The following is a 12,243-nucleotide window of genomic DNA, read 5'->3' on the forward strand; positions in this document are numbered from 1 at the left end:
CAATACGACTCGTTACACGAGGACATCGCCAAACTACATACCAAACTCCGGCATGTAGACATTCACAACCACTGGCTCCGACAAGAAGTCTCCCGCGGCAAGATTATGGTGAAGCATGTTCCGACAGATTATATGCTCGCCGATGGACTAACAAAGGCCCTGCCAGCGAATAAATGGGAGAACTTTCTTAACCAATTAGGACTTGTTGAGAGATGCCAGGTATCACCTAGGACACTTCAGGTGAATGAAATGGAAAACTGTATTGAAGAAGCTATTAAAGGGGATGAAGATAATACGCCAGCTCCGAAGGGGTTCAAAGCTGAGGGGGTGTGTCAGAAGTAAGGCTTTAGTTGAGGCCCATGCATAAGGCCAAGGAAACAAAAGAAAAGAAAAAAGCCACAAAAAGGCGACACCTCAGGAGATAGCAAAAATGAACACCTTTTTTCATGACCCCATCATTAAAGACCCATCAAATCTGACAACAGTATAAGTTGATATTAGTAAGAAATGTCCGTAGCTTAGTGCAACTTCTATCGTACTTTTCTAAGGTTACTATTTTTAGCTTCTTAAGTAGTTTCTTATTTAGGGTAGTTATTAGTTAACCTATAAGTTAGTTAATTATATTCTATAACTTAGCTATCTACCTTACTTAGACTTAGCTCTTACGTCTAAGATTAACGAGTTCGTACTCAGGGCTCTCTACCGCCGGCTTATTACTTCCCCCTTAGATACTACTAGTTATATTAATATCTCTCTTAGGTACTAGGCTTAGAATGTTAACGTATTCGCTTAAATTTCCTAATATAGTTTAATCTTAATCAGATACTATTAGTTAATTCTTCTTCTACTAGATCTGTAGGTGGTTAAAGTATTACATAGGGTATAGGTCTATACTTCTCTATTCTAGTCTGCACTAAGGCAGATAAGTATTACGTTAGTGTTCCGTAAGGCTTATCTAGCGATATAGTAGAGTTAGCGTGCTTAAGAAGGGTTTAATAAGACTAATCTATTTAATAGACTAACTTATAATAATCTTATTAAGTAAAGATACTAGTAAGAAAGTATAATTTGAGTTAACTACAACGAGAGTAAATAATAAAATCTATCTATCTTTATATCCTTATTACTTCTAGTCCTGGCTTTATAGTCTTCACGAAATAATCCTTGTATCTCCTGAAGTCCCTGAAGCTACCTAGTTACGTGTGAGGGTGTCCTCACATACTAGTGCGGAATACTCGTTCTTGGCGTGAAGCCAGTCACGTGATCTTCGCCCCGCGATGATCATTACCTTCTGACGTGGACGTCCATAGGCCTTCAGCCATCTCGTCATTTGTTAAGGAGAGAATCTTTCTTGTTACTTGTAACATCTGCTTAAGTCGTTCGTGGCTTTAGTTCTGGAAATTGCTTCTGAACTTGGGCCAGATCTTGCTAAGGCCGTTCTCTTTAAGCAGAAAATCCCTTACTGACTCGTGGATGAATTGAACCCGCGGCTCTTTAGAAACGGTGGCTTCAGCGAGGCCTTTAGAAAAGTCGAGGAGGAACCTCTTCATGTCGTGCTTCGTAGTCTCCTCAGGGTCTAATTTGGAGATAGCGTTAGAGTTGATGTTCAGGAGAAGAGCGTGATAAAGCTGTTCTGGACTAAGCGGCTGCTTCGCGAAGAGCACCCACTGGATGCATAGCACTAGCATATCCTTATTGCGCGAGTCTCGCGTTAGGATGTCGCTAAATAGTTTATGCAGGTCCCCCGGGATTGCGTTTAATTTCTCTCGAAGTAGATGTACTTGCCCACGATTGAATTCTTTGTTTAAGATACCCACAACAAGAACAACCCATATAAAGATCCCTGACGATTTCTCCTGAAGCTCAGTTCGGATCTGCTGTGCAGTCTTGCTCTTTCCAATCTTTAACTCAGTCTCAACGTAGTTGGTGATGTCTTGCGAGTGTCCTTCATGACCTTCTAGCACTAGCTCTAGCCCGTTCCGGATTGTGATATATGGGTAATGCCTACTTGAGAAGCATACTTGGAAGTAGATGCCGTGTGATACGACTAGGTCGCCGATGTGCTCGAAGAACTGGACCATGTCCCGAACCTGCTCTTCTTCACACTCGTTAAGCGCATCGATAAAGCATACGACAGAAGAGTCTCCTAAGCTCTGTATTGCTTGCTCCAGCAGTGTCTTCAGCGTCTCGATATTCCACTGGTGATCTTTGGTGACCTTTAAGAAGCTGGGCGAATTAAAGACGTTCCAGAGTGCTGGAAGATTCTCTAGGAGCTGCAGTAATAGCGAACGGTATGCCCCAATTGTAGACTTCTCTATGTCCTCGCCGCGCGCGTTGAAGAAGAAGGAGAGTATGATGTGGTTCTCCATTGCTTTGCGAGCATTGACTAGTGCATACTTCATTAATGTCGACTTGCCCGTCCCGGCCTTGCCCTTAATCCATAAGAAGCCATGGTGTTTATCTAGCTTGGTCGTATCGAGCCAGTTGAGGTACTTCTCACTTTGTAAGAGCCACCTACATGTCTTGGCGTGTGCAGTCTTAATGGTCATCTGACGTGCATCAATCTGGTCAAACCTCAGAGACTCTAATAGACTCTGCCTCTATTCATCGTTCAGCGGTGTCTGCGAGGGTTTCTGGGAGTGGATAGGGGCTAGTATAGTAAGAACAGGCCATGTATACACTTTGAGATGATTAAGTTACGTACGGGGAACAGTTCATTGTCTGTATAGTTTAGCAGAGGTTTAATAGAGGAGTGTCACTTGGAGACATGAAAGACTCACTTTGCAGAGCCATTCTCTGTGTCCTTGAAGATAGCGATCTTTGGGCGCTTATGGGAAGCATGATTAGGAAATGATGATTGGCGGCAATGTTCTATTGCTATATTAGTGTAACTGCATCTTTAGTAGCAATACGGTCAATAAACTAACTGCCCCCACCGCTGCACATAGCATTCTCTACACGGTGTGTGGTCATAACCTCTGTTGTCCGTATAACTGATAAAAGCTCCTTCGCATATGCCGCTGCCGTTCCTGCCGCGTGAGCCTGCCACTTGTCGTTCTTATATAAGTCGGTATAGTCAGAGATGCCGCGAATAATAAGGCATGGGAAGCTGTTTATTAGTCCCGCCGCCTCCATCTCAAAACACAATACCCCATTAAGCTCCTTGCTAATTCTGTCTCTCTCGGCAGCATCCTTCATCACCTAGTTGCTAGAAGCGATTGTGCCGTAGTATACTGTCACCTCTTCTCCTCTCTTGCGTTTTGATCGTGGCTGCAGGTTCTTAACTCTACAATAGCTGTACGTGTCATTATGTTCGCCATTGTAAGTTAGCTTAGATAGAAGATTAGGCCCTGCTCTGCGGCGCCGGAAGATAGGGGTGCGCTTGAGTATCGATAGGTGGTCTAACAGCGTGCTCTCGTTCACTATTACATTTGCTTTTATAGTGTTTATAGCGCTAAGCAGTATCTAAGGTAGAGAGTTAAGCGATCTAATCCGCTCAAGTCCGTTTAGTGTTCTTCTTCTAAGCTTATACTAAACTACTCCGCTAAAGGTCGAGTGCGGCTGGCTCGCTACAACGTCCCCAAGTCAAATATTTGCGCAGGCACTTAGAACGCCTCCACCGATACCCACCATTAGGCCGAACCGGAGACCCTTAAACGCTATCCGCATCTATGTCGCGACAGTCGCGGCTAGATTATTCCTAATGTGGCCCGCTGGAAGACACACAATTACAACATTGTAGCCTGTAATCGACCCCATGGTATATACGTTCTCGTCGTCATCACCAACATCACGACTGGCGTCTGTGTGTTTTTCGTCGAGCATCGTCTTGACCGCTGCCAGCTCGACAGGCAGCGTGCACACCCATCCTACGGTGTAGTCTTCGCGGCGAAGCTGGCGTTGCATTCGGGGCTGTTACGAAGGAGGAGAAAGAAGAGAACGGTACCTGTTAGGTATTAATCCATGCAGATAGAAAGAAGTAGAAGTAGAAGCAGTCTAGCAGTAGCAGCGCTGTCGACAGTTGCTGTCGCTTAGCCTCAGCCTTGCCTGCCGCCTAGATATTGGCATGGTGGATACTTGGTAATGTAGTTGGTCCAGTCGGGGCGCAGCTGTAAGCGCTAAGTAGTTGGCAGTGGGGTAGGATCGGCTCGTTCATTGATTACTCGCCCATGGCCCTGCAGCTTAACAGATCTCTTACCCTGCAGTTATCAGAGCAGGCTATGATATGACTTCACTTCGTCTAATAGAGATCATCTGTGATGCGCAAAAGCACCACGTAGCCACAGCCCTACACAAGAGCGGAGAGTGAAGTGAAGTCACAGTCTGCTCAACAATGCAAGTGAAGGAGAGAGCTGTTATCACCCCGCTACAGGCGAGTGCTCAGCCCGATTAATGTGCCTCGCCAGGATGAGCTGCGCCGCATTGCGCTACGCTACGCCGCTTGCGCGTCAGTCAGGGTTCGAAAGCCAACAGAACAAGCGCTTGTTGCCTTCAATAATATCATGGCCATGGAGGCCTTTTCACTTCTCGACGATGCTAATCTGCGTGACGATCTTAAGTCTCTATGAAGTACACAAGACTAGGCTGCTTAGGTAGACATAGGGACACGGTCGCGGACCGACCCGTTCTCGCGCTAGCTCTATAAATACTTACGGGCCTTCAGGTATTGAAGACTGCTGCAGAAGGCTAGAAGTGATGGAAAAGGCCTTAGATCAGTCACTAGTAGACAGCAGCGATAGTCGTACCAGAACACGATGTTAATAGCCAATATCGTTGGACGGGTAACGACTGCAGCGTTGATAGCTATCTTTGTTATTACACCGCTAGCTATCATGTTGTATGAGTTGTCAAGAAACACTTAGCTAGTAATCATTTTGTAAGCCTAAAAGTACTACATATATTCACGTGGTTGCCCACTAACTAATAACTCTGTATTTAAACTTGCTCCTATGATGATGCACACAAGAGGACACGAGACTTCCTACACCCACAACTCCTTACACATTTTAGTATGCCTTATTATCTTGTCTTTCCTTGTATCACTCTTCCTAAAGGTGTCGAGCTTCAAGATAATGGAGGTATCTGCCAGTTACGCTGCTATTCTTTCGGTGTTCGTTTCCAATGTTCCTGCAAGCACCGGGTGCTGATTGCGGGAGTTTACATCGCCGCGCCGCCAAAAGATGAATCAGTCTGGCCAAATACTGGGCCTAGCGATGGAAACACAACTAAAACAAACCAATAACCCGAGCAAAGTCAAGTCTGACCCAAAAGAAGACCGCGAAAATTCGACAGCACGACGGCTCACAGCAAGCGCGACCGCAACATAACAACGCCATCGTCTTACTAGCAACAACAGCGTAATCGTTATCGAGTCCGCCATATACTTACTCACGTACCCTAAAGCGCAGTTTACGGATAGCCCTTAGCATACTGCAAATATAAGCCTCGTTTCCATATAAGCGTTACGGTCATCCTAGTAGTAATTAGCTGAAGAGACCATAAGAAGACATATTCATGCCAAGTGGTTTCTAGTTAACTCTTCTCAGTTCTGCCATTCATGGGATAGCTGTTACGTAGGCATGCATACTTTTATAAGCTGAGTTTCTCTCTTTAGCTAAGTCGAGTCGTTGCCAGCCCTATTAGGACCGCCTAGAAAGCTTCTCAAAGCCGCACTATCACGAGAATAGAAAATAGGTCAGTCCACGCCATCTTCGAACAACGATCATGGACTATACAGTAGTAAAGCGGTACATGCAGGTGTCGTAGTTAACGGACTCTATCCAGGCAGTGGCTCAGTCTTACAACCCATGTTTCGATAAATACGCGGGATGCTGCAGCTTGGACGCACGCCCCATATCAACATCCTGCCTTACTATTCACCTGCTAGGGAACTACTAATCCTTTAATATCGCGACGCATAAGGCTCTTGACTAAGTAACTATATGGTTCAACACGGTAGCGTACGCCTAGAATCTAGACAATGATATAGGGAGATACCCGGAGACCCAACAGCAGAGCATCAGCTATATCTCTATGCAACAGGGCTCTTAACGATATATAGGAACTTTCAGTAATTGTTATTTTAGAGACACTAATGAATCTCAAAGTAAACCTACTGAGCTCTCCTAGTGTCTTTTAGTTCTAAGAATATAGATAGTTAACTGTCACACGACTCTAACATGGACATAGAGGACAACCCTCGGGACCCCATCGGAGACCCCTCGGGCCAACAGCGCTTAGGGCACGTGTAGTATATAAGCCTCATCCAACCCCTTAAGGGTTCCTCAAGGATTCGTCTTAATACTATTATGATATTCTCATTCCTATCTGCTAAACCTCTCACATTAACATAACAAGACCGCCTAATAAAAGCGTAAGAAGGAGTATTAGGGGAAGCGGCCATCGCGTGTCGCAACGCGCTCTTCCTTACTGACTACTACAACAACCACGAGAGCGTCATTAGCGCGAAAGGTATAAGAGTAATAGGTGTAACGAAACAGCCCTTCACCGCGACCTTCACCAAGACCAGCCACAGGGACGTACTAGAACCGATAGGGATATACAACCAATACTGGAGTCGGTAGGCTAGTCCAGACCCTGTCCGGGGTAGTACCTAGTTCTGAACCAGTACTAAAGTGGTACCTGAAGCTGAGGGTATAAGAGTAGACTTAGAGACTGTAGTCGTTAGGCAGATTTCTGATATCCTTTCGTACAAGGCCTATAGGTTGTCTATTTGAATCAAGACTCTTCTGCTGTCCCACGCACTCCCATATGCCTCTGAGTGATCCTACGTCCGATACAGATCCGACTTGCCTTACCTGCGCCATTACAGCTATGGCCAGTTAATCTTGATGATTCAAACGCTGCGATGCTGCTTTAAGACGATAAGCGCCACCAATACACTAAGGCTCCCAACATGCAAGGGGGTAAAACACAAGCCACTTTGAGACCAATATGCCTAAAAACAGAAACCAGGCTCTCAGGTTATGGTGACTGAAAACGGAAAGATTAATAGATCTTGGTAACCCAAAACGGAAAATTTAACAGACATGTTGGCAAACAGCACAGTTACATAGTGGTCAGTATTTCCGCTTGTCAACTGACAATGCGCGGGAGACCGGGGTTCAATTACCCGCTGGAGAGCTCATTCTTTTTTTTTGTAAAATCTAAACACACACACACACACAAATTTTGCCCTGGGACCGCAGTGTAACCAGGAACATTGAAGAGTAAGCTGCACGACGATTAGATGTAAAGCAGTGATTTTTGTAACAAGGAGTAAGTTCAAGAGGAAGGGTGAGATCTGGATGCTGCTATGGTTAGTACTAGTTATTTGTTGGGGCCCTGCATAGTCGCTATCTTTAATGTATCAACCGGGACAAAAGGATGCTATTTTTTAGAGAAACAATTAATGTATAGACAAACTAGATATTGTATCTCGACTGGGACTCCCATTAATATGTTCCAATCGGTTGTTCTAAATAAAAGGTGAACTGATCGTACTATGATGCAATAGGTTTCAATCTTCTTCAGCGAGTATAAAATCTCACTACCTTGATATAAATTAAATAAAAATAGTCTATAGGCAGATTCCATATGTCCCTATAAGGCAGAATAGTTCTTTCTACAATCCAATTCGTTTAGCAAAGTTATCGGTAGGTGTAATATGCAATAAAGAATTCGTTATCATTACTAAACGCTCGAAGAACTCCCTTGACCAAGTAATCCCGTGCAATCTATAAAGAAGAAGTCGTTGAAACGAATGCTAATCAATCTGTATCTCTGGAATAAACCCTCTGTAACTCCAAGTTGGCATCAATGTATCCGCACCTCAGTCCCTGCTCATCTTGACGCCGTACTCGGAAAAGAAGTGGCACTGCTTGTTATGAATGACATCAGATGTGTCTTCCTTGAAGACGTTACATCCGAATGTAGCCGCATTAGGCGGTGTATACACTACACGTCATCAGTAAGCAACACTCTGCCCAACTTCAGAGTTCAGCACTGACAATGTAGAGAAACGGCGTAATCAGTCGGATCAGGGTTGGAAATGCGGTGTGTACCCAGATTATCCGCCATATACGTGACCTGGTTCTCCGAGTACGTAGTCTCACGAGTCTTTTTCATGGGTCGATGATTTTTCACATCTTCATCTGTAGGAGTGGCGAAACGGGTTTCGGTCAGGCGGCCCTTGAGAACCTTCATGATGCAGTGTGCGTTGGCGTGGCTATAACGGCGTTAGCATCCGGTTCGGAGTTTGTCGAGCTGCATGCATCGGCAGATGCAAGGCCGACATGTAGATATGTTTGTTTCGAGGATGGTGATGGGTTTGGCGGAATACGGTTCGTCTTACCGGCATGTCTCCTGTACTGACGCAACGATCAATCGATCGGCGAACACAGTCGCTTCATCGTACAGAAGAGCAAGGCCATGGAATGCGAAGGGTTGGAGTCGGAATCGTTGGGGCGACGACGGAGTTGATGGCGGGTAACTAGTGTTAATCACCAGAGGACTTATTTACTTACTCGTGAATCGGACTCTTCTTACCGGGGCCCCATACTAGGATAAGCTGTGCTATTAGCAGGGCATAACGACCGAGATGCCCGGAATCATACCAGATTGCTCTTGCCGTTACCCTTGTCTACCAGGTTGCGTGTGTAGGGAACTTTGTCTGAGGCGAAATAATATCTCTTCCATTCTGACTCGTTGGAAACGTAGGCCTCCATGAGCTGTTGAAGCTCTTTCTCGTCTACATCCGCAGAATCAATGCCGCTGCTGGGCCCCAGTTTCTCATTAATGGCTTTGACGAGAGCGCGGAATTCGTCCACTTCTGTGTTACGGCCAATCATTCTGACAATAAGCGATATGCAAAGATTAATGTGTTGCGGAACTTGTCAGTTGCTTTAATATGGTGATGAGTTGAAATATAGAGCAGTTTGGGTGCAGAGATGAAGGTGAACGCGGTTTTGTAACTGAAAGGGCGGTCTAAGCAAGGCAACCGTGGTGGTGTTGGGAAACTGCGCGTGTGCAGGACGTGATTTCTTATTATGTAACTATCTGCGGGCTCTAAAGCTTGTGCTGTGCGGAGGCGGTCAGTAGTCGCCGTCTTTGGATGCACCCTATACGACGTGTTCTGAGCAAATGGGTGTTTTCGGCGACCCAAAACCTCACAATCGGCTTCTATCGGGCATATCAGCTTGGAGCAGGAACCATGGAAGCATGCATAGAAGCCAAGATAGAAGGTTCCTAAATGACCACGCTAACCATATGAAGTGGCGGTGAAAAGTACTGCCGTAAAGCCGTGCCCCGCTTCGTCATTGGTGGGCTGGCGTCACTCACGCCAAATTTCTGAACAACCACATTGCCTCTCTACATCGACCACAGAGCAAGAAGAGGGTATATAGCACGCCAAAATGTCGACTACAGTGGACAAGGTTAGTGTTGACGCAGGAAGAACGATGTCACACTCTTTGCTAACGGGGTGAAATAGATCAAGGAAATCGAGGCCGAAGTAAGCCATATCCGTTGGACGATTGTCGGAGCGCTACTCACACAAACTGTAGATGGCCAAGACCCAGAAGAACAAGGCGACGTCTTTCCATCTTGGTACGGGACCCCGATCGAACAAGGCATGCCGACATGCTCACCACATGAATAGGACAACTAAAGGCGAAGCTCGCTAAACTGAAGAGGGAGCTTCTTGAGCCCTCGAGTAGCGGTGGCGGTGGTGGTATCGGATTCGATGTTGCTAGGACTGGTGTGGCCAGTGTCGGCTTCATTGGATTTCCCTCGGTGGGCAAGAGTACACTCATGAGCAAATTGACAGGACAACATTCGGAAGCGGCCGCTTACGAATTCACTACGGTATGGGAAGCAAATGCAGTGTAACCGCTAATGACTAACAGTGGACAGCTCACTACTGTACCTGGTCAAGTCATGTACAACGGAGCGAAAATCCAAATTCTCGATCTTCCCGGTATCATTCAGGGAGCGAAAGACGGTAAAGGTCGTGGACGACAGGTTATTGCGGTAGCGAAGACATGCCATTTGATCTTCATTGTTCTGGACGTTAATAAGCCTCTCACGGATAAGCGGGTTATTGAGAACGAATTGGAGGGCTTCGGGATCCGAATCAACAAGAGTCCACCAAACATTGTGCTGAAGAAGAAGGACAAGGGTGGTATTAATATCACCGCCACGGTTCCACTCACGCATATTGATCACGGGGAGATCAAGGCTGTGCTAAACGAATATCGAATGGCAAACGCGGATGTGGCGATTCGATGCGACGCGACGGTGGATGACCTGATTGACGTTATCGAAGCGAAGAGTCGAAGCTACATCCCGGTCATCTACGCGCTCAACAAGATTGATGCGATTAGCATTGAGGAGCTCGACCTGCTCTACCGAATCCCGAATGCTTGTCCTATCAGCTCGGAGCACGGATGGAACATTGACGAGCTGCTGGAGCAAATGTGGGAGAAGCTGAATCTGGTTCGCGTCTACACGAAGCCCAAGGGTAAAATGCCCGATTACTCTGCGCCAGTGGTATTGCGATCAACGGCATGCACTATTGAGGATTTTGTATGTAAATTATTTGCAATGGTGGACCAGGGGCTAACTGCAAGCAGTGTAACTCGATCCACAAGACGATTGTGGACAACTTCAAGCATGCGATTGTGTACGGAAAATCTTGCAAGCATCAGCCCCAGCGCGTGGGACTGTCACATGAGCTTGCAGACGAAGATATTGGTAAGTAGATGACCGTATTGCCCCCGCTTGGTGGAGTTTTGTGGGCTCACGTGTTGGCCAGTTACAATTGTCAAACGATAGAAGCAAAAAAGTCGCAATTTTGAGGCATGCCAGGAGATGGTACGGGAGGCTGTGGACCCAGTGGTGGCATGGGGTGAGATGAGTGGAAGGAGAGATTTGGATGGCTGAGGAGGTCTCAGTGTCAAGGGCAAGATTGGGTCGCAGCAGGCAGGATGAGGCGCAGAGAGAGGCGTGGAGCCGAGATGGCGACTTGTATTGGCCAAGAGCTGGATCCAGTAACAGGACGGACGACAGATGAGGACGAGACTAGGAAGGCAAGGCCGCTTACGGCGGCGCGGATCGTACCTGCCAATCGCTAAGAGAGTGGTTACTTGGGGGACTAGTGGGCGGACCGATACCGTCCGCGGGGTGTTGAGCAGCAAAGCAGGACGAGTGATTTGAAGGGCTACGGAGAGGGCGTGGCACAAGCAGGCAAGCAGTGGTGATTTGAAGTGCAGACAGCACATTTTGGGGGTGGAGGAGGTGCAGTGGGATTTTGTTTTTTTCCCTCGCGTATTGTCGATATTTGGATTTGAATGTGAAGGCATTTGATCAGCAGTGCAAGTGCGAGGCCCAGTTTTTTTTTCACGGCATGGCTTTGGGGGGATTGGTGTAGACGACTAACGGAGGCAGCGGACGATTCAGAGAAATGAGCAGGGGGAGGTTTGCGCTGGCGACTCAGAGGACGGGCTGTCAGTCGGGCGCTAAGGGATTATGGCAGCCGGGGCCTGAGTGGCTGGCGGGCAAAAGCTAGTGCGGATGAGTGGTGTTGATGGGCGCGATTATCGTAGCATTCCGAAAGCGTTTCAGCCGTCGACAGTTTGCGTGTCTCCTTTATGCACCGCCGATGATTGACGTGGTGGCGGCGCGGTGGGAATCGCCACTGGCTCGCGTACCTGAGCAGCGTGGGCGGCGGCGGCGGCGGACGGCGGGTGGAGGGCAGTGTGCGGTGGGTGGCCTTGGGAGGGGAGGGATGGGATGGATGTGTGTGTGTGTGTGTGTGTGTGTGTGTGTGTGGTCGTGGGGATGCGTCAGATTAGCCGGGGTGAGAGGGGAGGCATTTTGGCCATATGAGCAGAGCAGCAATAGCAGCAAGCAAGTAGCAGCAGGTACCATGCCGTACATACATGATGCAGTAATGGTCGGTACACTGTAGCTACGGCCGTGGGCGCGTCCATCCATACATACGTAAGTACACTACTGACATGGTCGCGGTCGAGGCATGCACCGGCGAGCTAGCCCCGGCGGCCGCATAACTCTGGCCCGCGTTTTCCTAGGGGCGCATCCGCGATGAGAGACCCGCACGCGCTAAGCCCAACGTTGCAGCTCGTCGCTTGGCCGGGACGGCGACAGGGATTTGGGGATAGGGTGTGGGTGCATGTGGATGTGGTGGATGTGGGTGTTAGGGTCTGTGTGTGTGCGTCTGTGTCT

The 12,243-nt window shown here is 47.5% G+C and overlaps 3 protein-coding genes across 3 annotated transcripts; 1 reads left to right on the top strand and 2 right to left on the bottom strand.

Annotated features, from left to right (window-relative positions):
* Positions 1-1,388: 1,388 nt before the first annotated feature.
* Positions 1,389-3,906, bottom strand: COCSADRAFT_165029 (uncharacterized protein; the record flags this gene model as incomplete). The annotated part of the gene is made up of 4 exons (XM_007707084.1): positions 1,389-2,600; positions 2,705-2,721; positions 2,781-2,871; positions 3,727-3,906. 4 exons carry the CDS (start codon positions 3,904-3,906, stop codon positions 1,389-1,391), a joined length of 1,500 nt encoding a protein of 499 aa, XP_007705274.1.
* A 3,645-nt stretch (positions 3,907-7,551) lies between these two features.
* COCSADRAFT_41333 (uncharacterized protein) lies at positions 7,552-8,994 on the bottom strand. Its single transcript, XM_007707018.1, has 4 exons — positions 8,616-8,994; positions 8,526-8,569; positions 8,010-8,227; positions 7,552-7,956 (listed from the first exon to the last, which is right to left on the bottom strand). The coding sequence occupies exons 1-4, from the start codon at positions 8,847-8,849 to the stop codon at positions 7,832-7,834; spliced, it is 621 nt and encodes a 206-aa protein (XP_007705208.1). The 5' UTR covers positions 8,850-8,994; the 3' UTR covers positions 7,552-7,831.
* Positions 8,995-9,413: 419 nt separating this feature from the next.
* COCSADRAFT_30935 (uncharacterized protein) lies at positions 9,414-10,833 on the top strand (the record flags this gene model as incomplete). Its single annotated transcript, XM_007706995.1, has 7 exons — positions 9,414-9,434; positions 9,491-9,511; positions 9,564-9,606; positions 9,659-9,864; positions 9,913-10,584; positions 10,632-10,752; positions 10,814-10,833. 7 exons carry the CDS (start codon positions 9,414-9,416, stop codon positions 10,831-10,833), a joined length of 1,104 nt encoding a protein of 367 aa, XP_007705185.1.
* Positions 10,834-12,243: the final 1,410 nt, after the last annotated feature.

This window comes from Bipolaris sorokiniana (genome assembly GCF_000338995.1).
Source record: "Bipolaris sorokiniana ND90Pr unplaced genomic scaffold COCSAscaffold_18, whole genome shotgun sequence".
Classification (NCBI taxonomy): domain Eukaryota; kingdom Fungi; phylum Ascomycota; class Dothideomycetes; order Pleosporales; family Pleosporaceae; genus Bipolaris; species Bipolaris sorokiniana.

Bases quoted from the DNA above. Each gene is read 5' to 3' on its own strand.
- COCSADRAFT_41333 (XM_007707018.1), bottom strand. From the start codon at position 8,849: ATGATTGGCCGTAACACAGAAGTGGACGAATTCCGCGCTCTCGTCAAA. The intron at 8,570-8,615 runs GTATGATTCCGG...CTAATAGCACAG, and splicing joins GTAACGGCAAGAGCAATCTG to CTTATCCTAGTATGGGGCCC. The intron at 7,957-8,009 runs GTCAGTGCTGAA...GATGACGTGTAG, and splicing joins TTACGCCGTTTCTCTACATT to TGTATACACCGCCTAATGCG.